Source organism: Oryx dammah, unplaced genomic scaffold, assembly GCF_014754425.2.
Source record: "Oryx dammah isolate SB20612 unplaced genomic scaffold, SCBI_Odam_1.1 HiC_scaffold_29, whole genome shotgun sequence".
In the NCBI taxonomy this organism is placed as follows: Eukaryota; Metazoa; Chordata; class Mammalia; order Artiodactyla; family Bovidae; genus Oryx; species Oryx dammah.
This window is the reverse complement of record NW_024070213.1, coordinates 5,646,323-5,673,722: the sequence shown is the minus strand read 5'-3', so window position 1 is coordinate 5,673,722 and position 27,400 is coordinate 5,646,323. Positions and strand designations below refer to the sequence as shown.

Below are 27,400 nucleotides of genomic sequence, written 5' to 3'. Positions count from 1 at the left end.
GGCAGCCTGGATTGGGGGTCAGAGGGAGGCGGCATGGACTGGGGGGTTAGAGGGAGGTGGCCTGGATTGGGGGTCAGAGGGAGGCGGCCTGGGTTAGAGGGAGGTGGTCTGGGTTGGGGGTCAGAGGGAGGCCTGTGCTGAATTCCCAGAGGCACCTCTTCTGCCCCAGCTCAGAGCCCCTCCCCTCGCCCCACAGCCCCGACATCTCTGATGCCGCCTTCTGCTCAGACTGGGGTGTCTCCAAGCGCACACAGTGCTGGGTGACCATCGGGGGGAGCTTACAGGCTCAGTGCAGGCCCCCCTCCAGACCCTGTCCTGTCCCCCTGGGGCTCAGGCCGCACTTGCCATCATCACTCAGCGCCTGACACGGAACAGGAAGAAGGGATGGTCGCACATGCCTCTGAGCACTGCCAGGGAAGCCACACCAGGAACCCAAGTTTCGGCTGATTTGGATGGAGCCGAAGGGGGTCAGAGGCTGGGCCGGTCCAGCGGAGGGGCCGGGGCGGATGGTGAGGACAGCTCACGGTCAACTGAGGGCTTTGGCACCAGCCAGGGCTGAACAGAGCTCCGCACGGCTCTTTCTGGTGGCCTCAGGCAAGACGCACACCCTCCGCCCTCCCTTTACCCACGGGGATAAAACCGAACCGTCTCCAAGGGCAGCCTCAGATCTCAACAGGACGACACACATGCTGCGCTTCACCCGATGGCTGGCCGGCACGGGCGGCCTTCTCGCTGCTCCTGCCGGCTTTTTAAGAGACATTTTGGCCTGAGTCAGGAGGCGGGGCAGACGTGGGTTTGAGTCCTGGCTCCTGGCTGCCACGGTCTCTGTCGCAAGCCATCAGAGGGGAGAGGCACGTGGTGTCCGCTCTGGCCTGCAGGCTAAGCCAACCTGCCTGGGGTGGGGAACCTGGTCTAGATGTGGTCACACACCCTGGGGCGGGGGAGAACCTGGGCTTCTAGCCAATGGCCTTGGGCCTGCCGTGGGCTCAGATTCGGGATGGCCAGGGTACCACCCTGCTCTCCCAGCTTCCAGCCGGACCTTATGCAGGCGCCTCACTTCTCCGGGCCAAGGCTCTCCGTCTGTAGTGTCGTGACAGCCACACCAGTCGGAGGGAACTCCCCACGAGAATCACTCCAGGAGACAGGGGAAATACAGGGAGCACCCCACTGATTCAGGAATTAGCTCTGGCTCCGCTGTAGGGAACTCATATTTGAAGGGGGTTGTGGGTTTGGTCCCTGGGACAGGAAGATCCCCTGGAGGAGGGCGTGGCCACCCACTTCAGTATTCTTGCCTGGGAAATCCCACGGACAGAGGAGCCTGGCTGGCTGCAATCCACGGGGCTGCAAAAGAGGTGGACATGGCTTAGCAACTGAGCATCCACGTGTGGGGAAACCCCAAGGGAGAAGCCTGTGCCCCCCCAAGTTCAAACAAGCTGGGGAAAGTTAGCCAAGGACCAGAATCAGCGACACAGGCAGGGTGTGCTCTGGATGGCTCACTGACCCAGGAATTCTGTTAGCTCATGTTCGGTTTCATTGTACTCTCATTTCAATAGATCTATTAAGGGAGTGATTTTAGAAAACAGCCTTCTAGTACCCTGTCAATAAATTATGTCCAGCCACGTCTTGGCTGACTTATCAATTTTCCATGACATAGTATCCTAAGCAACTTCTCTAGACAACAGGGAAGCAAGAACACGGCAGGGTGGGCGGGCGAACTGTCCAGAGATCCAGTACAGCTGGAGATGGAGACACGCGGGTGTATGCTTCCTGGAGGCACGGGGCACTCAAGGCCTGCTTCCTCAGCTCCCATCCCCACAGCCTTTGCCATGCAGCTCTGGGTTTCCTCCCACTGAAGAGCTGAGAATGTTTCCCTATCCCACAGCTTTGCGCTCAGCCATACAACTGCTTTGGCCAAGGGAACGTCAGCCAGTGCCACGGGGTCGAAGCATTAAGAAGCCTTTGTGTGGTCGGCAAACCCCGCTGTGTCTGTGGTGCTGTCTTGAGAGGAGCTCACCTGCTTCACTCTGGTCCAAGGGAGCAGAGACATTCCAGGGAGGCCACCAGAGCTGAGCCCAGGCCAGCCAGCCCACATGCAAAAGCTGAACAAGTGTTTACAGTCCTGGCAGTGCTGGAGCTCTCTGTTATACAGCGACAGCTGACTGATTCAGTTCTGAATTTCTGGCTAGTGAGAAATAAAAGGTACTGAGCTCAGACTGCAGAGAAGACAAGGTGGCCTTTTGGCTGTCACTGCTCCTTGATGGTCACCGAGCAAAAAGACTTGATGTCACTCGTCCTGTGGGCGTCCAAGGTGGCCTCCACCTGGCTGGGACCACATGGTTAAGTAAGGTCTGCCCCAGCTCTCAGGTTAGAAACACGTCGGTATATTGATTTAAGTCTTAGGAAGGATATAATTAAGCTAATCAGACTGCATGATTCTTCTACTAAGTTTTGTTCTGAATACTTAGGGAGACAAACAGTTTTTTCCCATGATTCCATAGAGGAGGAGTAAAAAAAAAAAATCCTGAAATTTCATACAGAATAAGAACACAGCAGGTAGCAAAAACTCCTAATTAGAAATACTCAGTAAAGAATTCTTCCACTTCCTTTTAAAGAACAGTGTAATTACTTCTAAGAATTGAAAAATTGCTTCATTTGATCAAATATTTTGATTAGCAAAGAAATTAATTGTACTGTATCTTCATTTGTATTTACAGTGAATTAATGAATGCTAAAAATAACAACAGCAGCAAAACTGCCTGTCAAAAAAAAAAGATAAAACATTTTTAAAAATCTAGATGAAAATAAAGGGAAAGCTCTGCGTGCAAACGTGCTGATGCAGACGCCTCCCGCTGGATCAAGGAACCAGCTTCGGCAACTCCCAGGGACCCCCGCGCATGGGGCCAAGGGGGGACGATCGGGTATCGGGAGGTCTGGAGGCCTTAGTGATGGACGGATAGGCCTTGGCAGTTCAGCACACTGCGTGCAGAAGTGAGAGAGATACGCCAGAACTGCAGGTACCACTCGGGTTTCCTGAGGAGTGATACTGCCCACCCTGGGGTCTCTGACCGAGCAGGGATACTTTCTGGGCGATGAACAGACCCAGATCTGGAGATTTCAGCTTCCTTTTCCTTTGGAAGGGCTACACTCAAGCCAAGCTTCAAGCTTCAAACTGAACCCAGGTTTACTGAGACCCGGTCCTGGGAGCCACCTTTTGCTGTGCTCTTTCATCCAGGCTCCAAGCTGCAGCATTGCGGAAGCTCCTCTGACCCTCTCCTTGCCCTTGGGGGCAGCTGTGTCCTCCCTGTTTCTAGATAAGTAAGTGGGGCTTCTCCCTGAAGAGATCAGGACCTGGGCTGCTACCCTGTGAGCTGATGACGGAGCTCAACACGGCCTGACTTCAGAGCTGTGCTCTCCCATCCTCCCGTGGCCCCAGCCCCCACCACACGCACGAGTACAGAGCCTACCCAAGAAAGGCGTCACCACAGACTGAGGGCCTACTGCGGGCCTCTGTCCCAGGCACGGGGACCGGAACGGCTGAGGCCAGCCCCTGCCTGGAGGAGCTGATGCTTTGGGATGCCCATGGAGGCAAGCACGGGGGAGACCCATCCCAGAGCACTGCCCTGTAGCCTCCCTCTTGGACCCTCTATCCCCACCTCACATCCCCCTCCTTCTCCTTCTCCTCACCCCGGCCCCAAACCCTCACTCCAGCTGTTCCCAAAGTACGGGTTTCCCATCTTGGGTCTCTGCACGCACTGATCCTGACACCTGGGAAGCCCAACTCCCGACGTCCGGATGCACTGCGAGCTCATCAGAGAGCCCTTTCTGCCTCCTCTGCCCTGACCACGTAGACCGAGGGCCTCGCACTCCCGTTCCTTGGGCTCACTTCCCCTCCACAGCTCAAAATTCGCAGAGGATCCACTTGACGCGTCTGCAAACACCCAATCCACAGACCCTTCGGTGGCACGAAAGTGCCATAAAATGCAGAGAAACAGAGGAAACACTTAAGCTACCCCTGAGACCCCTTTAATGATTCAATAATGAATTCCTGGCTGAAGTCATCTATGAAACTATGAAAACGAATTCTTCCACCCAGATAAATTACACGCTGTGTAATCACATCATTACTGAACATTGTATACTAACCAGGCACTCAATGAAAGAGGAGAGAATGAAAAATAATAATAATGCAGACATTTGGTGTTTGCTATGTTCAGGACCATGCGAAGCTTCTTCCGCATTAACTCGCTTAACCAGAATAGCAGCCCTGTATGGTGGACACTCAGACACTCAGACTGACAGCAGCAAGCTGAGAGCAGGGGCCTGGTGCTGGCTGGATTTCTAATCCTGGCCCTGGTGCTTCTAGCTGTGCAACCGGGAATACATGCTGAAGCTCTCTGTTCCTGTTGCCCCCTGGTGCTAGAGAAGACTCTTGAGAGTCCCTTGGACTGCAAGGAGATCCAACCAGTCCATCCTAAAGGAGATCAGTCCTGGGTGTTCATTGGAACGACTGATGTTGAGGCTGAAACTCCAATACTTTGGCCACCTGATGCGAAGAGCTGACTCATTTGAAAAGACTCTGATGCTGGGAAAGATTGAGGGCAGGAGGAGGGAATGACAGAGGATGAGACAGCTGGATGGCATCATTGACTCAATGGACCTGAGTTTGAGTAAACTCTGGAAGTTGGTGATGGACAGGGAGGCCTGGCGTGCTGCAGTCCATGGGACTGAGCTCGGACACGACTGAGCGACTGAACTGAACTGAACTGGAAAGGGTTCTTAAGAGGATGAGCTGAGTTAATTCAGGTAAAGAGCCTGGAACAGGGCTGGGCTTACAGCACATGCCCAGTGGGTATCAGCCTCTGTTTGGATGTTGGTATCTGACTGTGGGTGGGTGGCAAGATGCAGGAACTGGCCGGGCAGGATCACCAGGGAGGTGACGCGCTTCCTCCTCCCAGTCTCTTATCAGGGACCATTCATATTCAGGCCTCAGTGAAGGCCAAGAGGTGGAGCTTTCTGGTTCCTTCACGAATGGTTGGGGCCATTTCTGCCGGAGCAGTCCTTGCCCCTGGGGAGGTGTGTGCATGCTTACCTGTCCTCCCACCAGCCTGGACACCAGGGCTGGCCCAGGGCCTCGCACATCGTTGCTCACATTTGCTAAACGTGGGGAGGTAAGAAGCTCCCAGTTGAATGGGGCAGTTAAAGCCAGAACCCAAGCAGCTCCCATCCAAGCCAGACACGCAGGTACATGGTAACAATTAAGACGCAAGTGCCATCCTGGATTTGCTCTGCAAGGCTTGCTTGGGACAACGACTTCTTAGATTGACTCCTAGCTTCCTGATATGGTCACGACCTTGTAGAATCAGTAGTACAGCTCAATGCTGGTGTTTAATTGATCCAAAAGCGGCAATTGAATTGGATCACAAATCCCTGGAGGGACAAAATGAGTGAGGGTCTCTGGGGCAGGCTACACCACAGTCTGCTTACTTGAACAGGCAGAGAGTGTCCCTCCTAGGTAGGAATAGGGAGGGAATGCCAGCCCGGATACCAGGGGAATGCTCGTGAGGTACTGGAGGAGTTGCCCAGGGCCCCCTGGAGACGGGCTGAGGCTGGCCCTGCTGGCGGTGAGCGGGCTCAGGTGGCTGCCAGCCTGGCACGGCCCCTTTGCTTTTCTGCGAGATGCGTGGAGACCAGGCTGAGTTTGCTTTGGCGGGCGAGCCCGTCCTGCTTCCAGCCGGGGCCCATCTGGCAGCTGCTAGAGCAGCCCGTGCCCAGTCCTCCCGACTGCCCACCCCTCCTGGAAGCTGATGAAGGCGCGGGTGGCGGGGGGCACTGCTCTTCCTTCCGACTGGCAGCTCCAGGTCCAGGTGGGGCCCTGGACTGTGGGGTGCTTCAACCACTCCGGTTTGGGAGAACTGGGTTCTTCCCAGGTGGTGCTAGTGGTAAAGAAACCACCTACCAGTGCAGGAGACAAGAGAGACTCGGGTTCGATCCCTGGGCTGGAAGATTCCCTGAGGAGGGCACGGCAACCCCCTCCAGCGCTCTTGCCTAAGAGAATCCCGTGGACAGAGAAGCCCAGTCCATAGGGTCACAAAGAGTCAGACACAACTGAAGCAACTTAGCATGCACACATGCATTTTAACCTCGTGAGAAGGACAGTGCGTCACGCTGACTGGTGGTCAGGTAGCCTGAGCAGGTTGGCCCCGGACTGCTCCTCTGGTGTGAGGGTGTCATTTTCATTGCAGGCGGTTGACTGTGTTTCTTTTCCTTTAGCTCAGGCACGGTGGCCCAGAGCCCCTCACCCTGCACCGTCACCAAGGTCACCCCAAGTGTCCAGGAGACCTGAGTTATCCCTCCCAAGCTGCCGTGTCCTCGACCGTCTCCTGGACAACAATAACAACAGGAAGCAAGTACTCCTTTGGAAGTGGAAAGTCAGTGAAATTTAGGGGAAACATTCAAAAATCCCCCAAATTATATCTAGAGAACTTGGATTTTTTTTTTTTTTTTGGCATCAGGGGAAAGAGTAAATAACTGGAATGGCATATCTTAATAATTTCTTTATTTCCAATAATCTTTGGGCCTTTTCCTGAAAAGGAAATGTCCCCATTCTTTACAATACTCATTAAAAATACATGGACACCATTATACTTACAATAAAAAGAAAAATAAATCAAAGTAACACTGTTGGCAACTAATATAAACGTGATGCTCATGAAAGATTATACCCATTTTGATGTGGGTTACGGTCTCTTCTTTGGTTGAAAACTACAACCTTAAATTCTCTCTTGGAAAAAAATCATCTCCAAGTTGCTTAACCTCTCACTGGATAAGTTCAGAGGTGATATATTATAAACACCAGGTAAGGACTGATCTCACTGCGTCTCGGTTAGCTAAAATATGGCAAAATAATTACTCTGCATTGAATAAGGATGTGCTTTGTTAAAAATTCCATTATTTCCATGGTAATAAAGTAGAAAGATTTTATATGGGTTCCTACTGTGTCTTTTAAAAATTCTATGTCTGCTCTGAGCATTATTTTATATTCACAAAGGATACTGAAATTTCACTTTAAGACTTAAATGTTAAACAGAAATGATTTTCTAAAAACAAGGTGATACTCTATATAGCTTGCACGTAGCTTCTTGAAGGTAAAATGTTTTTCCCAGAAATGAAAAAGAGGTATTTGCTGAGGGCAGACACTCAGGTGACATCTTCACCCGGCTTGCGAGAATCTTGCGAGAAAGGTGTTGGTGCTGACGTCCACGGCTTGCCCTGGTTAATCTTTCTTTACTTTGCAACTGAGGCCCCGGGAGCGCTTTGGTTTTCATAATACCTCCTTGCTCCTCTTTGGTGCCACCTAGGCGAGTGCGTCTCATCCTGACTCTGGCCGGCAAAGCTGACCAGTGCCTGCCTCGGTGGTCAGCAGCTTGCGGGCTCGGGGCTGGGTGGTGGTGCGGGGTCCCAGTGGGGAACGTGGGGCCCACGCGTGGAGCCGATGCTAGGATGGTTGATCTGTACTGGCTATGCGCCCCCCCACACTTTGAGGAGCGCTTCAGGGGTGTGCCACGGGCAGCGGGGGCCGAAACGCCAGGGCTCAGCTGCACCCTGGGGTCTGGAAAGTACCGCGGCATTTGATGTGATGGGAGCTGAGGCGCTTTTCCCTGTGGTGTGTGATGGACGCAGGAGACGGATCTATACAGGTTTTGGGGGGCGTTTGGCACCCCATCTAAGAGACGGGTGAAGCCGCCGTCTTTACGCTCCGGGTGCTCCCAGCTCCCGCGAGGCCTTTCGCGACGCCTCCCCTACCTTTGCAGCTGTCCCTTCTCCAAGAGCCGATTCAGTTCAGCTGGGGATTATTCACGGCGAACTTCCTCTGCAAGGAGAGGTCCCGACTGCCTTAATTACATTTCGTAATCTCCTTTTAATTACTTGCCGCCGGTGCATTCCCTAGAGGAAGGGATGGCTGGTGTCGTATTTAATGAGCTCGAGGAGGATGCATTAACTGTTCCTGTTGTTAGTTAACTTCTTTTCCTTCTGTCAAGAATGGTCGTTAGCCTGTGACTAGACTTCTGAAATCGCCACCAGGTAGGGGCAGGGTCCTGGCTCGTCCACAGGCGCCTGGCCATCCCAGTCCACCCTCGTGGGAGCCGACCACGTCCCTGCTGAGACGTCTCCAGGGTCTGGGACCTGAATTCTGGAACGAGGGGTGCGGAGCCCAGGTGGTCTGCCCCTGCCCCCTCCCCCATCAGCAGATGGATGTGCCCTGAACATCTGTGGTCGACCCGTGCCCCATCCTTCAGGTGAGCAGTCCCAGCCTCAACTTGCTCTTCTGGTAAAGGCATCTCCATCTTCACACCTCCTCCCCAAGCCAGTTCAGGGGCTGATACCATTTCACCCCAAGCGCCTAGTGCACGCAGACAGGCAGAGCAGGAGGGCAGAGCAGTTGGCCGGGGGGTGCCAGCATCCCTGCTGCAGCCCCTCCAGCCCCCCGGCTCCCTTCTGTCTCGAAGCACACTTCCTGCCGTCACCTGCGTTACAACCAGTCCTAAAGCTTCCTCTTAGGAATGTTCGGCAAGGTGCTTCCGGAGGCACAGGGGACTCCGAGATGAGCTCAGGTAGAACAAGCGTGGGTGGGAAGCAGGGTCAACACTCGAGGCTCTGGGCTGCACCTCCCTCGCCATGCTCTGGGCTCAGGGACTCCAGAGCCGGCAGAGAAGCTCAGAGGGACCCGTGAGCAAGGACGGGCCTCCTCCGCTGCCAGTGGTGCAGCCTCTGGGCGGGGCCCGTGAGGGCTCCGCATGGCCAGGGGCCCGTAGGAAGGGCTTGGGCACGTGCCCATGGGTTCTTGGCAAGGACACGCGGTGGCAGCTGGGGGCCTGGAAGCCTCCGTGGGCCCAGCGATGGGGCGTCGGTGAGGCCAGGGGCCTGGGACTCCTGCGCCCTGCTCCCTCCCCCAGTCAAAGGGCTGGTCCTGACTCGTCCTCTCGCCTTCCACTTGCCGAAGGAGCCTCCCTGCTGGCCCCCGGCCCCCGAGTCTTCTCCCCCGAGGCCCCGCGTGGTCACGACACTCTTCTCCCCAAGCCTCCCCTGGGCTTCCACGTGGCTCAAAGTGCTACGAGGCCGCCCACCCCATTGCTCCCTGGGCGCCTGCTCCTAGCCCTCTCTGCCCTGCCCCTCACCCCAGCCCCGGCAGCCAAACCTCAAGCCAGCCGGCTTCTCCAGGGCGCTGCCCCCCACCAGTGGTCAGGCAGCTCTCTCCCTCCTCTCTGCCAGGTCTCAGCTCAGATGTCCCCTTCTCACTGGGCCCTCCTCTGCCCAGCTTTATCTGACCCCACAGCACAGATCAGATGCTGACATCTGATACGTGTTCTCATTGCTCATCTGTCTCTTGCTACGATACAGGCCCGGCTCAATGGCTGACCTCAGGACCCTGCCCAGTGCTGAGTGCACAGCGGCCCACCGGAAGCCCTGGCTAACGGACAAAGTGGGTGGGAGGGGGCACATCCCACCAGATCCACGCTTTGGAGACACACTGTTGACGCGGAAATGCCAGTGATGTCACGGGAGGGGAAGAGGCAGCTCTGGGAGGGATGTGCAGGGGCCTAGAGGAGAGGCTGGGTGGCTGGGGTGGGAAATGGTGAAAGTTCTGGGGTGGGGGATGGCTAAGAAATGGGGGGGGACAAGAAGCTGAGGGTCAAGGAGGTATAGCTAGAGAATCGGCAGGAGTTACAGGGGCTGCTTTGTGGGATGGGACTGGGGTGAACAGCTGATCAAGTGGTCTCTGTTCTGGAATCTTTTGCAACAATTCTTTTTTTTTTTTTTTTTTTCTATATGGGCATATACTACTTTGATACAAATAATAAATGTTTGTTTTAAAAAAAGTCTTTTAAGAGTTGAGGAAAAGCCCCAACAGTCCCCAATTCAGCAGCACGTGCTCCCTGTCTTTGACCCCACCGCCAAAGGATATCTGTACAGGGAAGAAGACTAGAGGTAAGTCTATCAAGATACGGGGCTTTCCTGCTGGTAAAGAATCCGCCTGCAAGGCAGGAGGCCCAGGTTCGATCCCTGGGTCGGGAACATCCCCTGGAGGAGGGCGTGGCAACCCACTCCAGTATTTTTGCCTGGAGAATCCCATGGACAGAGGAGCACCTGGCAGGCTACAGTCCATGGGGTTGCAAAGAGTCAGACATGACTGAGTGATTAACACTTTCATTCCAAATGTTAACACTTTATCCCGAGGGGTGACTTTAATTTTCTCCATCACAATGATTGCTATGCTCCGAATCATGTAAATGGATACAAACGGCAACTATCACTATTAGCTTAAACCATATGAAGTTGTCAGCAGTCAATCATTTAGGGCTCTAAAGATGGCAATTTCATAGGATTCAACCTCACAGAAAAAGAAATTATTTTCTTTAAATGGGGCTGCTTTCAAGATCAATAAAAGCATTCCTATCCTTTGAACCCAGGTATTTCATTTCTCAGTTTCTTTCTTTAGGAGAAAAAATCCAAAATGTGGACGTAGACATACAAAGTGTTCGCTGCAAAGTAAATGACAATCTCAAAAACTTGGGGAAAAAAAAAACTCTAAATAAAGAGTCAATGGAATGTTATACAGACATTTAACTTATGTTTGGAAGAACTTGAAGTGACATGTAATGTTAAGGAGAAAAAAAGCAAGATATGTGATTACATCTTCAGCGTTACCTCCACTATGTAAAAACATGCATTTGGTTTGTATGCTCAGGTTCACGGCGGCATTATTCACAGGAGCTAAAACTTGGAAGCAACCCAAGTGTGTGCTGATAGGTGAATGGGTAAGCAAAATACAGTCTATCCACACAATGGATATTATGAGACTTAGCAAGGAAGGGCGTTCTGACACGTGCTACAAAAGGATGAACTCTGAAGGCATCACGCTCAGTGAACCAAGCCAGACACAAAAGGACAGATACTGTATGATTTCACTCATCCGAGTCACCTAAAGGTGTCGGGTTCATAGAGAAAGCAGAACCGTGTTTGCCAGAGACTGGGGGAGAGGGGTCGGGAGTTAAGTGTTTAATGAGGACGGAGGCTTGGTTTTGCAAGATCGAGAGAGTTCTGGAGATGGTTACACAGCAACATGAGTGGACTTAATGCCCCTGGGCTGTGCACTTAGAAAAGGATACGACGGTGACACTTACAGTATGTGTGTTTCACCACAATAAAAGAACGAGGGGGGGGGATGCACTAGAAATAGACGAATAAGCTCTCCGAAGCAGCCCCTGGGCCCTGGGAAGAAGACCAGCTCGGAAGCTGAACTGCCTGGCATCCACCTGGCTGAGGAAGCAGGCGGGTGGTACCTGACTTCCGGAGCCCACCTGCTCCACCCATCCCCTCCCTCACCCCAGGTGAGGTGATGCACGGGGTGGACCCGGAGCTCAGAAGGTCTCGCTCCGCAGGATGGAGCTTGTTACTGTTGCACCATCATCGTGGGGTTAAATGACTGGTTTTTTTTTTTTTTACACTTGTATTTTCAAAAATTTTCTCAACAGATATTTCTTTTAAAATCAGCGAAAAGATATAAGTCACATAAAAACAGGGAGAGTCACCATAAACAAAGAGAAAAGACAAGTCGCTGATCGGGAGGAGATATTTACAACGACCACCCAACAAAGAAGTGGGGCCCTTTTAGGCAGTTCCCAGAGGAGGGAGCCTGGGTGGCTGATAACATTCGAAAGTGTCGGCAGAAATTGAATCTTGATAATACCCAGGGCTCCAGGATATGGCGCGTGGGGAGCTCTCCCGCAGGGCCGGCCGGAGTACATGCTGATCGCTGCAGCCACCGTGGGGGTGTCTGTGGAGCTGAACCTGTGTTGTCCCGCCCCCTCCCCAACCCAGTTGGTCCACGCGGAGTGACCCTGAGTGTGCAAAGGACACAGTCACAGAAGGCCAACTGTGCTCTGCTTGCTGCGGGGAAAACGGCAAACCACCTGCCCGCCGTGAGCAGCAGGACGATTGAACGGGGTTTGCTCATTCAACAGAATGTATCCACTTGTCACTTCCCTGGCTAGTTCTATAGCAGCTTCAGCGAGTGAACTGAAGCCAGTGTAATGACATAAATAAATCTTAAATTCCTGATAGTACAGCAAGAAAACCTAAAGCTCAAGACAGAGTTTGATATAATGTCATATACATATAGTTTTAAACCAGGAAACAGAATAGTACATAGGAATGACCATCTAAATGGCAAAGACGAAACTCTTCGCAGTCCCCAGAGGAGCTGGCACAGCGTTGAGAAGCCCGGAGGCGGGAGCCAGACTTCAGGGGCCACTAACCAGCTCTGCCGCCACCTCCGGGAGTGACTGGCCAACGACCTGACATCCATGCCCCAGCGTTCTTGTCTATGAAATGGGATATTACTAGCGTGTGCCTCTTCGTGACAGCAGAAGAATACACCAGTTCGTGCCTATAAAGGGTTAAGAACAGTGCCTCGCACACAGACTCTGCTGCTGTCATTATTACTGCATTGAGCCTCAGACCTTAAAAACGTTCATACTATTTGCTCTAGCCATCTCACTTCCAAGAATTTATCCCACGTAAGTGATTGAGGGTTTACGGACTCAGATGTTGACTGTATACAAATGTGTGCAGTCGGAAATGACCCGAGCCTCCAGCTACGTGTGCCTGTGTACTAAGTCACTACAGTCGTGTCTGACTCTTTGTGACCCTATGGACGGTAGCCCGCCAGGTTCCTCTGTCCGTGGAATTCTCCAGGCAAGGAGAATCCAGCTATGACAGTGTGTGTGTGTGTGAGTGTGTCTGTGGGTGCAATTAAATACATCCCAGCACAGCCTGTTGAGATTTAGCTGCTGCCTTATTTTTGTATTTTTCACATCTGTTTTTATCTCCCCTTCCAGGAAGGCAGGGACCATAGCGCCCTCGGACTCAGCACAGAATGGAGACCAAAGAGGTCCAAGCCCACTGACAGTAGCCTGTGATCGCCACTACTGATGCTGGTCCCTGTGCAGTTAGAGACAGAGGAAACGGCCTAAGAAGGGACAGTTTACACAGCCAGAGAAGTGGTCCCGGGAATGAACGAGAGCCCCGTGGAGAGCAGCCACCCACTTTTCTCCAGGAAGTCCTCTCAGACATCCCCCAGGACCCCACTACAGCCACGCTGACCCCTACCCCAGGCTTGGCTGCTGCATGGCCCAGAGCCTGGAACAGTAGGTCCCAGCTCCCTCAGGGCCGGGCTTCTCTGGACACCGGATCATCTTCAGGGATCTGTGACTCCTAGAACTTCGAAGCCTCTCCTAAACTTCTTTGAAAATCAGTGAAATAAAATAACATTTCAGTGAAGGAAAGGATACATATGTACCTTCTGACACTCGACGTAGAATCAATATCAACTTTTCATTTATAATAAGCTAATTAACTCAGGTGGCTGCCGATTTATGTGACACGGTTTTAATCAATTATCTATTTTGCCAAGACTAATTTTAGCCCTTTTCCAAAGAGAAATGTGTATGTGCTGTGGATACTCTTACCTCCTCAATGTAACTGCTGAAGTTCTGGAGAAAATATTTCCAATTTATGTAGGGGGTGAGATGAAGTCTGAGTTTTCTCAAAAAATAATGATACTGGTTATCTGTTAGTTTGTAACAGAAATCCTTAAGAACCTGTCCAAAATCCGAAGCCTTTACAAACCCAGTGTCCTCTTTATCCAATGCAGAAAATGCCTACAATTAAAAAAAAAAAGCAGATATTACAGTCTAATATTTCAAAAATATTTTTTCTTAAGTATTGCTTTTTGGAATGCAAATGAAATCAAGTGAATGGGGGTTCCCTGTAGATTCTAAATTGCTAAATGAATGCCCCAGGACTGAGAGGCAGGTAGAAGGTGCGCCTGGTACAGGAGCCGATGTGTTGTTGAGGAAACTCACTTCCCTCCCTCCCTGGATATGAGGAGGAAGAGGAGTGAAAGAGGGGCCCCGCTCTCACTGGTCTCAAGCTGAGGGGTGAAGGAACCTGCCTGAGGCCTCTTCATCACTAAACTCGAGCTCCTGAATGAATCATTCATAACTAGAGGCTCAGGTGAAATTCCACTGCACTGGGATGTAGGGCAGGGGTCTCGTGATAGGAGTCTAACGTCAGAAGTGTGGCCAGGAGGAGGACTCAGGGGACCACCCCTCCCATCCCCACCGCAGGGCTTGAACCCTCAGGCTGCTGTCCTTTGCCCACCCTTGGCCAGAGCCCGCACGGCCTTCCTTCCCAAGGACACCCCACCACTGACATCTGTGCTGGAAGAGCTGGGGAAGACAGTGTTGACCCAGCAGAACAGCAGTCAAACCAAAGTGCAAGCATTTGCTATAAAAAGGAAGCACATTTCCCCCGTCTGTTGAAACAAAATCATTAGTTTCTCTTGCATTAAAAAACCTATATCAAGGTGCAGGTTAAGATCTTAGTTTCTTAAGTGAGAATTGAACGTGCTTGCAGACTGAAACCCAAATTCCCTTGCAGTTAATTGTCACTCAGGACTAATTAGGCACCCTCATCGGTCCAGGGGGTGGTGTTGTCTGTGTCACTAAATTAACCTCAAATTGCTGTCTGGCTGCAAGTTTGTGTTTGCCTGTGGTATTATGACACAGCCAGGGACAGTGGGAAGCCTCTGGCGCCACGGCCAGGAGGTAGACTTTGAACCTTGGCCATGTTACCCACAGCAAGCCCTCAACCTCTCTGTGCTGAACGTCTTCAGTATAAAAACCAGGACTTCAGAACTCGCATTGGTCTAAATTTTACTACAGCAAACCTGAAGACACATCCATCCCAGGTACCTGTGCACAGTGGATCTCAGCAGGTTGTTAAGGGGAACAACCCTCCAGATGAAGGGCGCTGACTGAGCATCCTGTCCTGAGGGCGTTAGAAGGCCCCGTGGAGCTGCAAGGCTCCGTGGACCTAAGGGATGAGCTGGGGTCTGGCTCACTGTGGCCACAGGACTCGCACTTCCCTGGGGCTGGGTGGCTTCCTTGTGCATCAGTCCAGCCTGACAAGCCACAGGCTGGGGGCAGGGAGGCTCAGATATGCAAAGGCATGGACGGAGGAGCCTGGTAGGCTACAGTCCGTGGGGTCACGAAGAGTCAGACATGACTGAGCGACTTGACTTTTACTTTTCACATTCATGCATTGGAGAAGGAACTGGCAACCCACTCCAGTGTTCTTGCCTGGAGATTCCCAGGGACAGAGGAGCCTTGTTGGCTGCCATCTATGGGGTCGCACAGAGTCGGACACGACTGAAGCGACTTAGCAGCAGCAGCAGCAGCAGCAGGAAGCTATAGACTCTGCACAGATATACAAGGTGTCACTGCATTATTTCAGAAATAAGAGGCTCCACCGAGATGGGTCCCCCGGGACCTGCGGAGACGCCGTATGTGTCTCTGGTCCCCGTGCTGACCCCTCTCCCCAGACAGTCATTCCTTCCTTCCCTCCCTGCCACAAAGGCCACCCTCCCATTCAGGCCACTTGCAGTCTTGTGGCCAGAGAATCTCACTCTCCTGCTTAAAACCTCGCCTCCTAAGGAGTGTTTCTCGGGAGTGAGAACCGTAGCTCCTTCCGCAGGTTCTACGGACCTCGGTTTGAGAACCACCCTGAGCTGGGAGAGGGCAGGGCCACCCTGCAGTGGACTAATTTGGCCTGCACAGTGCCTCTGACAGATCTGAAACATGTGTTGGCATTGAGAAATCAGGAGCTTTCATAGCTGCTCATAAAAAATGCAAAGATCTAGCCAAGCTGGGACCATTTCTCAGCTCAGCAGCGGTCGGTCAGCGGAGGCGCTGAGCAGAAGCTGCCCTCTGGACAGGGCTGTGCCCCCGGCCTGCTGCGGCCACCCCCAGCCCCTGCGTCACTTCCTTACTCCCGGCCCCCCATGCACATTGAGTTTGCAACCCTCAGAAGGCGACCCCTGGGCCCGGGCAACCTGGTGTTGACAGGGTATATAGACGGGATTCCAGCTGACCCGCAGCGAGGACATGCTAATCTGTGATCTTCACATAGTCATTAAAAAAAAAAAAAGACACTAAAGTGTCAGATCCTCGTGAATTCCTACACGCAGACCATCTCTGCTGTCCGGGAGGAAGGCCACGCTCGCTGGCATTCCAGAACAGTCACAGGCTGGCTGGGCTGCCCCTGGCCTCTCGTCTCTCCCCCTGACCCTTGAGGCTTGGACTCAGGAGCCCAGCTTGCATCCCAGCGCTAAGGGGGTTAAAAAGCCCAGGCCTGGGTGTTTGGGCGGGTCCATGGGTCTGTATATCGCAGTCACAGAGACAGCCCTGCTCCCACTGTGCCGTCTGGACCACACGCCCGACATCGCACGGGCGGCTCTGGATTCGCTGTCTCATCAGGCGGCAAGGCCTGCCCTCTGCACACGGCTTCTCTTCCCACGTCTGCTGCAGGGGGCAGCTCACGTGGGGACCGTCAAGGGGGACCAGCCCCTCACCAGGAGCATGGCCCAGGCACTGTCTTCCGAGGACGCATCCCATGGCACTATCCCCACGTAGGCTGGGTCTTGACATACCCTACGGGGTCAAGAAATGTCAGCCTCAATGTCAGTGTGCTGGGCGGACTCCCTTCTCACACTCCGGGGGCTCTGGTCACAGTGAGTCTTTGGCCACAGCCCTGCCCTGGGCAGCCTCTTCAAGGCCACCTTGAGATGGCATCACCCACCCGCATGGGCCTGGGAGCCCACTCTCTCCTGAGGCCTCCATCCTCTGCCCTCTTTGCCCAGAAACCCCTGCCCTCACGGCAGATCCTGCCTCTGCTGGAGGCGAGGGCTTCGGCCTCACACAACACATGCTGGCTGTGATCATGGCAGCTTTGCATGGGGCAAAACTGGACACACACATGTGCTCACACGAACAGTCTGGTCCCGACCCACCATCGGGTTCTGATGCCCCAGGAGAGTGGAGGGAGGGGGAGGGGCCCAGGAGGAGGGGCCGGTTTGTGAGGTGGTTTTCAGGAGCTGGCATGGTGCCAGGGCCTCAGTCCCCACGTAAAGGTGTGTGTGGCCTGCCGTACCATTGACAAAGCCAGGCTGGAGGCGGCGACGACCTCCTGGATGTTCTTCAGAACCTCCTCTGGATTTAGGGCTGCAAAATTGATGGGCACGCTCTCCTCTTTCTCCTGGGACTGAGGTCTCGTCGGCTTGCTGTTCTCCACCGCTCGCAAGAAGTCAAGGTAACTGATGGAGTTATTGTGCCAGCCGATTCCCCAACTTGTCCCCCAAGAAAGAACACAATATATTAGTTAAAAACGCCATCACTTACTCAATCAACAAACACCTGCTGAGTACAAAACAGTGCGGAGGACAAGAACAAAGGTGAGGCGCCCTTTCCTGGCCTGTAGGGGCCGCACACAGGTCAGCTATGCTGTTGCACGAGGGCTCAGGGAAGGGCTACGGCGGGAGAGGGTGCGGCGCCGCTGCTGCTGCTGGGGCCGCAGACCACGCTGCGCTGACGCTCTGAGTCTTGAAGCCTGGACAGTCAGGCTCACAGGGTTTGAAGAGCAGAGGGTGTGGGAGGAGGACTGGCTGGAGGAATCCGGCCCTGTGATGCGGGCAGGTGCAGGAGCCTCAGCACGGGCATGACGTGTGCGGAGGCGTGATCTGGGGAGATGCAGACAGTGATGGCAGAGATGGCATGGAGGCAGGACTCGGGAGGTGGGGGCCGGGGCTGTGTTCCTTGAGACCTCAGTTGACCAGGGCCCTCACTGAGAAATGGCAGGGACTCTGAAATCAGGGAAGCAGGTCAGAGCCAGTGACAAGGAAAAGAGGGGCTGAGTAAAATAGATGTTAAATTCTTTTTCAAAGAGTGGTTGAAACTATGTTGGCAAGCTGAGAGCACCCAAAACATCTTTTTTTTAACAAGATCTACACAGCTTAGTATTTTCTCAAATATCAATTCCCTGGTGGTCCAGTGGTTAAGAATCCACCTTACATGGCAGGAGACACAGGTCCGATCCCTGGTTGGGGAACGAAGACCCCATGTGCTGTGGGGCACCTAAGCCCACACGTCATAACTGGAGAGTCTGGGTACCGCACCGAAAGAGCTCACATGGCCCAACTAAGATGCAACGCAGCAGATAAATAAGTAAGTAAAAATATTTTAAAAAGAAATTCCATCTGGGTGTGCATCTCAACAAGGACATCCACGCAGAAAAAGAGGCTCCTGCGCTCCACTCCAACACACAGAAAAATATCTTTAATTCTAAAAGAAGACTCTGTGAGAGCAAATCCAAGTTTCTGGAGACTATAGAGCTTATTTATTAAAGATGTAAAATAATGCAAAACATAGCTTGATGACACTCAAAGTTCACGTTTCTGTAACAGATTCCCTGGGGATCACTGGCATCTTAACCCCTATGCGCTCCTTCGCAAGATGGAGCGTGTATCAAAGAACAGCTCGGAACGCCAGGAAGCAGAGAGGAAGGTTTCCAGCAACTGGAATAGCAGCTTCTAAAGAGAAGGAGCCAAGAGCCGTGTTTCTCCAACCACAGCTGCAGAGCTGCTTTCCACGGGCCCTGCGTCTCTGGCTCGCACGGCCGAGACGCCGAGGAAGAGGATAATCAGCTCCATTTCATCGGCAGGGTAAATTGCCAACTTGGTATTAAAATTTAGTAATAAAATCAAATGCATATGCTAATCTCAGTATTATTTAGAAAAGTCTATTTTGGATCTAGAAAAGAATAATCTACATATAATTATAAATAACAGAGATGTTTATCATCAAGAGGTCTTTGAGAAGAAACAAGCAACTGAGCGATGGATCCTTATTAAGGTTTCAACTCGTAAAAAAGTTGATCACCCCACTGACAGGTGGACTACAGAAATTCCACAGTCCTTGTGGTGTTTACGAAAGTATCAGGCCTAACTGCATTTTAACAAGAGTCTCTTGTAATCATGTGGTTGATTATTTATCTGGTGCTATTTTTCATGATTTATTCACTGAATGCATTCGAATTCATGTTCAGCTGGAAATAGATTTAGTGAGAGGAGACCCTATTTAAGGAAGAAGAGGATACAGGCATTTGAGGATGAAACGGTCCTTCTTTTCTCTCTACAAACACACACACATATCCACACTCATACACTTACATGTACGTACATATACATACATGTATACATATACATGTATATACATATAGGCAATAGAACACTATCCTTTAAAATTTTAAGGGAAAATGACTTGCTCTCTAGGAGTCTGTGTTCCAGCAAGCTAACAATCTGTACAAAGGAAAACAAAAAACATTTTCAGACAAAGAACTGAGAAAATTGTTTTCCTGTCCCCCTTTTTCTTAGGAAAATACTCCAGCAAAATAAGAATGCAAATTCAGAAATAAAAAGATGTGGGCATAAGCAACAGGGGCTCCAACCCTGGACAGTCTGGGAGGCTCTTGGTGGTGACCTGGAAGCAGGATGTAAGGAGCCAGGCTCGCGGGCGGAGGGAGCCCAGGGGAAATTGGAGGGAGCAGACAATTAGGGGGCAGACGCTGGGGGGAGCTGAAGGCTGACGATGGCGAACTCCAGGAAACACTGAGCCCCACTTTAGAAAACAGCGATGGTTAAAGAAATCACCCTACTCTCTTTGTTCTAGGAAGTAGTTTACAGTAGAGTTTACAGCATTTCATAGTTATGACTCTGTACATATTCATTTACAGCCTTTCCGCAAATGGCTTGAGGTGGACACAGAAGCCCAGGGGTAGAGCCACTGAGAAGAAAGTTAATTTTCATTCATTACTTGGACACTGAATACTATGAATTATGAATATGTACATAGTCATAATTATGAAATGCTGTTTAATGGCATTTGAGTTTTATAATCAACCTGTGAATCAAGCAGAGAGGATCTGGTTGTGGCTGCAGACCATGTAAAAGTTAACTAGCTTTTGCAAAAAAAAAATATTGTAGCTGACAAAAGGTGGGACGTGGAGAAAAAAGGTGACAGAAAGCGGGTAGCAGGGCTCCGTGCCTAAGAGCTTGGAAGGGCCACTCTCATCCTTATGATATGAAGGAAGCCGAACAGACTGAAAACCAATGGCCTTTCTTGGTCCCATCAGAAAACTGAGGTCACAGGGCAACACATTACCTCCAAATTTGGAGAGATGGGTGAACACAGAGAATCACAGCCAAGAGCTGCTTTCCTGGAACAAAGACCTTTGGAGCTGTAAGCCAGCAGGAACACAAAAGTGGTAACTTGGTCAATACTAGAAAATCAAAGACAAAGAGAAGATCTTTACAGAAGCCAGAGAGGGCAGAAAATTTATTTATAGAGGAACAAGGATAAGAATTACATGGGGTTTCTCATCAGAAATCATGCAAGTAAGAAGACAGTGGACTGAAATATTTAAAGTGTTGACAGGAAAAAAAAAATTACCAACCTAGAATACTATATTCAGTGAAACTTATCTTTCAAAAGTGAAGGAGAAATAAATACCTTCTCTGACAAATAATCCCCGAGGGAATTCATCACAGCCACCCTGGCCTTCAAAAATGCTAAAACACACTCTTCTGAGAGAAAGAAAATCAAAGAGCCAGAAATATGGATCTACCTAAAGGAAGAAAGAGCACGGAAGAAGAAATAAATGAAGGTGAAATGATATCTTTGAGGGACTTCCAGGCTGTCCAGTGGCTAAGACTTCATGCTCCCAATGCCAGGGGCCCAGGTTCAATCCCAGGTCAGGAAACTAGATCCCCCATGCGGCAACTAAAGCTCTAGCATGTCGAAACGAAGATGGAAGATCCCAAGGACCACACGAGGACCCGGCACAGCCAGATAAATAAATAAATATTCTAAAAATAATAATATTTTTATCTTTCTTATTCTTAGTTGGTCTAATAAACCACTGTTTGCTCGTTACAATAACAATGTATTGGGTGATTATAGCAAATGGACAGGTGAGCTGGATAACAGCAATGTTATAAGGCAGAGGTCCCTAACCTTTTTGGAACCAGGGGCCAGTTTTGTGGAAGACAGTTCTTCCACTGATGATGGGGGGTGGGATGGTTCAGGAGGTAATGTGAGTGATGCGGAGCGGCAGGTGAGGCTTTGCTAGCTTGCCTGCTGCTCAACTCCTGCGATCTGGTTCCTAACAGGCCACGGACCAGTACCAGTCTGTGGCCGAGGGGTTGAGGACCCCTAAGGAACAGCAGACAGGACTTGGGAACACTTACTCTGTAATAAGGTACTTGCACCTCCCGTGAAGTAGTAATGTGTTACTTGACAAGGGACTGAGGCTAGTTGTCCACTTGGGCTGCAAATTCTAGAGCAACTGCTCACATTTTTTAGTGGGAAGAGAGGGAATGCTAATATCCTCACCTCACAAAGAGAGGAACGTGAGATCCAGGTGCTCAGTCATAGAACTGCCAGCCTGCACAGCTATGGGATGTGACAAGTTAGAAACTGCATGTGGAAGCAGTTTGAGGAGGGGTAATCAAATGAATTGTTCTGATTCAAAATTACAAGAGGATAAGGCTTGCAGTTCAAGGGGCCCCAAAGCACATAACTAGTTCACTTCCACCTAAAGTGACAGAAGAAGGAGTTTTTAAAAGGTGTCAAATAGTGGTTCTCAGGGTGCTCTGATCCAGCAGCATCAGCATCACTCAGGACCTTGTTAGGAATGCAGATTCCCAGGGCCCAGGCTAAGTCAGAGAGCCTGAGGGGGGTGCCCAGCAAGCTGGGTTTCAGATGAACAAAAATAACTTTAGTGTAAATGTATACCAAATATCACATGGAACATACACTAAAAAAAAAAAAAAACTGTTTATCTGAAATTTAACATAGCATTTTACGTCTTACTTGGCAACCTGAGTCCCTGGGAAATCTGACGAGCCCAAAAGAAAAGTTTTAAAGATTCTGACACTGGGAGTCTTCCAAGGAAACTACCTGCCAGATTACCCTGCCAAAGTAGTTCAACCAAAGTTGACTAGCTCTACCTATCTGTGTAGAACTTTTAATCTGCTTTTTAGTATCTCACTCTTATTAGGGGCATATTTTTGAGGGAAATGTCTAACATGGAAGATGGGAGGAAAAAGCAACACTGAGGAGAGAAGCAACATTTCTCAAGTGAAGAAAACTTTTTAAAAAATCTATTGTTAATAGTTTCAGAGGAATGAACTAGTATATCCATGAAACAAGAACAGGATACTATAGAAAAGGAATATTCTGAGAATTAAAAACATGCACTGGTAATCAAAAATATGAAAAGTACTATTAGCAGGGATAAAAATCTCAAAAGAAGGGTTGCAAACTAAAACTGAGAAAATCTCCCAGAAGGTGGAGCAAGAAGAAAAAGGGTTGGAGGACAGGAAAGGTTTAAAATACTGGGAGACACTTTAAGTGGCTCACTAGTCAATAACAGTAGGAGGCTCAGAAAGAAACAAACAGGAGAGGAGCTCATTAATGAAACAAATCAAGAAAATTTCTGAGAGTTGAGGAACATGAAAAGGCACATCCGAGAAGATGAAGCTGACAGATCAACTGAGGTTGTCTGAACACACTAGAAAGAGATTTCACAAATGGGAGTGAACTGGGGTTTAATTAATGACAAGAAGTACATAGAAACGAAGCAAACAGAAAAAATAATGATTAACTCCAGGGAAAACAACACGCTACATAGGAAAAGAAAAGTGATCATTTCGTCACAGAAATATAAACCCTGAACACTCAACTACAGCAAAATGTGACATGGCGACATGGGGAGCCCACGGAGGTAAATGTGCGTGGGTTTCCATGGGGTGGGGGAGGCTGGGCGGGGGACGGGGTTGGTGACTATGTGATGGGTGAAAAAGAGTTAAACCCACAGTTTCCTGATAGGAAGCCCATAGACACTGCCTTAAAAGTGAAAAATCAATAAGTAGCTATTTAACTTTGTCACTTAAGACTATTAACTTAAGTACCAAAAATAGGCATTTAAAGCATTGGAAGTTATTGACTCCAGGGAGGAGAAGGTGGCGGTGGGGGACATCAGGGCAGAGAGCTGAGCTGCTGTTTTTAATAAGCCTCGCAGGATGACTTGACTCCTGCCCAAGTGTATGAATGACATGGGTGAAAGAAAAGTAATGTGAAAAAAAAATGATGACTGTGCTGCTGGACACCCCCGCAGGAAAGTTCTGTATTTGTCAAGCTGCTTTCTTTTTGCTTTGGGTTGACTCAAACCCATTAGAACACAGCCCGACCAGAGATTATTAGAAGGCTCATTCTTTTTGTTTTTTAATTGAGTCACCTTGGCTTATAAATGTTCTGGGAGTACATTATGGTTTTACTTCTGAACACAGGTTGAAACTCAATTTTTGGTGGCGTGGGGGTTACTTCAATGCCGAAAGGCTGTTTGAGCGGACAGAGAAGGAAGAATTCATGAAAGCGACATGACCAGCCTGATTTTCTGCGCTGTGAGAACCGTAATTAACTTGCTCAGAGGAAACCTGTTTAGAAGATCAGTCAGCTCCTCTTCCTTCAGAGAACAGCCACACTCCTGCAGCAGCTTCTGCAGCCTGCACAAGGATATGAAGCCAGTTTCGGATTTATCTAGTTTGGCGAGTGCTTTGCTGATATCTTGATCGTGGTCCTTAAGTTTATCCCTGAAAGAGAATACATTTGAGACACACACACTCCAGCAGGGAAAACCAATAATTTCTTTGGAGCAAGAGCTCCATGATCATTCTAATGGGATGATCTGATGATTCATCTACCAGCTAATCTTGAAGATGCTTTGCACCCTTGGTGTAATACATACATTGAAAGGTACTCTGGAAAAAAAAAATCATCATTATCATTTTATTATTATTATTATTATCAGCAAAACTATGTTAGAGAAATTACAACCTTGGCTTTTTACTAGAATGAGTATTTTAAAAACGGAGCGAAGCATTTTAAAATACAGTGATATCACAGACATGGGAAATACACCTCCATTCTCCCCGACGAAGCCTCGGTGGGTGCCTCTCATGTGCCAGGCACTGCTCTAGGTGTCAGAGCGGCCACTCTAGAAGAATTTCCATTCCAGGTGGGGCAAGGCCGATGATAAACAGAAGACATCAATGCCCTGTACGATGGGTCAGGGGGATGGCTGAGCACTGGTGAGCAGGGCTAGGAATGTTCACAGTGAGCCAGGCTGCCACCCCCAGTAGTGGGTGCAAGTGGGCCTCACTGAGAAGGCAACAGCTGAGCAGAGATGGCAGCTGAAGGACTCAGCTGGGATTTAGCCCCCTGTAGCCCTCTCTGGGCCCAGGGATAGCCAGTGCCAAGGCCCTGAAGCAGGGGTGCGACTAAGGACGAGCACTGGGGGTGCAGGGGTCCAAGGAGCCCTTGCCTGCTGCCAGGTCCTTGGCTGTGAAGAAGCGCAGCCATCCTTTGTGTGGATCAGCTGGCAAGCCAGGACCCGTGCCGCCTTCATGCTCCATCTCCCTTTCTTTCTTCTTGCCAAGGGAGGCGGGTAACTGTCATCCCATTTTATAGGAAGGGGGCAGCGTCCGCCCATGTGGATTCCGGGCTGGCCAGCTGTCCCTCGCAGGGACATAGGGACGATGTCTAGCTGTAGCTCCTGCTTTAGTTTGAGGGCTCATTTCCTTGGGAATGTGTTCAAGTTTCTGATCCCGTCTTTCAGGAAAATTCTTCCCAGACTTAACAGAAATTATTGGTAAGGGAATAAAAAACATGTGGACATCTTTGAGAAAGAGCCGTCTCGCTCTGGACCTATGGGGCATGGAGTCTATTCTATAACTCCGGCTTACCTAGGTCTCCAGAAAGCTCTTCCTACCACCCTGAACACCGTGCCGATCTGACTCCAGCTCGGCGGTGAGCTCCTTAGTTGGGGAAAAGAGGAAGGCAGAAACTCCAAACTCGACATCTTCTCTGGTAATTGTCTACCACCCAAGATACGTATTGTGGATTGTTCCTGTTGTCAGACGCTGGGTTGTGTCCGACACTTTATGACCCCAGCATGCCAGGCTTCTCTGTCCTCTGCTATCTCTTGGAGTTTTCTCCATTGAGAAAACTGTCCATTGAATCGGTGATGCTATCTAACCAGCTCATCCTCTGCCACTCTTTTCTCCTTTTGCCTTCTCCTTTGTGGATACATACCCACAAATAAGTTTCTTGAGTGAGCCTGGTAAAAAAATTATCCATAGCAACAGAAAAGTCAGAAATCAAGAGAGGAAAGTCTGAGAGTATATTGGGGTGGGGGAGGCAAGGACACTGAGGCCGTGTGGGTCACTGTCTCCCTTCCCCCACTGGCCCCCGGTTCCGAGTTGGCGGATGTGTGCCTCCAAGAAGCTGACACAAATGAGCTGTGCTAACTGTCCAAGGATGTGTCTCGAGAGAGGCAACTGCCTGGATTCCCGCACAGGTGTACTCTGAATTCACTCCCATGTTACAAACTGGTTACTCCTCATCACAACTATTATATTCCACTTAATCCTTCAAAAAGGGAAGCAAATGAAGGTATAAAAAAAATCAGAACTTTTTTGGAGATACATATTTTTAGAGAATTGAGGCGTTGAGCCTTTCTTGGACTGGTTTCTAGGCTATAATCACCTCCCTTGCAGAGTAAGTCTGTGCACACAGTGAGTGAGGATTTGGGCCTGGGATCCAGCCAGCTGCCCAGCAGAACCGGTGGCAGCCGACGCAGCGTCTGGGCCCCAGTCTGGACGCGAGACGGGAGCCCCACGAGGGTGGGGCCACAGAGCCCCCCGCCCCGCGGCCAGGCCGGCACGGTGGGAAGAACCCTGGATGACCCAGCCGGTTTTGCTCCTGAGCCTCTCAGTTCACACCTCAGAACAGCCAGCTGTGCTTCTGTGGCTGGTTTACTGATGCTGTCCTGACCCTGGATCTTCAACTCAGACTTGGGCCCCAAAAGGGCAAGGCCTGGAAAATAAATACAGGCTTGAGAAAGGACTCTTCTGAATCTTAAAAATGTATTCAGGCCACTTTAAACAAAGTTGATTCACTTAAATTTAAGAAGCAAACGTGAAATTACAGTCCCTTTGATGAGCACGACTCCTGTTTGTGAATCTTATGAGGGTTCGGTGTAAAGGAGGAGGTTGAAAGTCCAGGAAACGTTGCATCCTGAAGGGTTCTCTGGAAGATCCATTGACACCAAAATGGAAAAGTGGGCTGACCTGAAGGGCAAAGTGACTCGACAACTTCACAGTGTGACGTCCTTGAGGAAACAGGGGCCGGTCGGGAACGCTTATGGACCGGGCTTGTGTTCTTGGGTAGGAGAGCATGACGGCGCAGCACTGGCTGAGCGTGCGTCGGTTCGCCGAGCTTGGTGCTGTGAAGACGTGAGGGGCATTGTCCACTGGCTCGGAGCGCTCCCAGCCACGGATCCACACGCGCCCAGTAAACGGGAGCGGGAAGAGAAAGTGTGTGGGCATCGTCAAGGACGCGTGGTTCCTCTCTGAGCCTCATTACTCACAAGCGGCAGGAGGGGAGGGAAGGGGGCACACGCGTGGGTAATGAGGCCAGCCCTGTCTGGGAAAGATAAATTCCACTTTTTCACTCATTTTATGGCATGTGTGATTTATGCCAATCTTGCGCATATTTTTACTTGAAATTTCACCAACTCAATTCTCTGCCTCTGGGCTTTATAACTTAGCAACTTGGACATAATTCAGGGGTGCGTTCAACAGGCCTTTCTCTTAAACCCCATTCAGCCATCACATCCCATCTCTGTGTCCTTGGAGTGCTTCTCTCCTCCGGGGGATTCGTTAGCTCATTCACTCATTCGGAGATGGTGCGGACAGAGAGCTGAAGTGACAGACGGGAGACGGACAGACACACAGATGAGAGCGCCGTGGAGCCGCCCAGGACTGGGACTGACGCAGAGTCTGTTTCATCTCACGTCACGTCAAATGTGGCAACATTTTCTCCTGCGTTTAACTTTTTCTTGCTGCATAATTGCCATATAACATCGTGTGGGTTTCAGGTGCACAAGATAGTGACTTGACGTCTGTATACACTGTGACACGGTGTGTGGCTAAGTGTAAGGATGTAAGGTGTAAGGGTAAGTCGAGACACTGTTCGTCACCATCCACAGGATAAGAACTTTTGAAGATTTACTCTTTCAAATACACAGCACAGTACTACTAACTACAGTCACCTTACTGCGCTCACATCCCCAGGACTTATCCTATCATAACTGCAAGCTGTGCTTTTGGACCGCTTCACCCCCTCTGACCACCCCCCCCCACCCCCGCCACCTCTGGCAACAGCCAATCTATTTTCTGGATCTACGAGCTTGCTCTTGTTGTTGTCGTTTTAAGATTCCACATACGAGACCACCCGTTTCTGTCTTCCACTTGGCATAGTGCCCTCAAGATCCATCCATGATATCACTACTGGTGAGATTTCATTCTTTTTTTATGGCTGAA

General features: G+C 50.4%; 1 protein-coding gene across 1 annotated transcript in view; it reads right to left on the bottom strand.

The window, feature by feature from the left end:
- EFCAB6 (EF-hand calcium binding domain 6) overlaps nt 1–27,400 on the bottom strand; it is a 255,607-nt gene that overhangs the window by 26,363 nt on the left and 201,844 nt on the right. The window contains exons 24-26 of the mRNA XM_040233143.1: nt 23,453–23,608; nt 17,053–17,248; nt 13,530–13,721 (exon numbers count right to left, since the gene is read on the bottom strand). Coding sequence (XP_040089077.1) covers nt 13,530–13,721; nt 17,053–17,248; nt 23,453–23,608 — 544 coding nt within the window. The remainder of the gene's footprint in view (nt 1–13,529; nt 13,722–17,052; nt 17,249–23,452; nt 23,609–27,400) is intronic.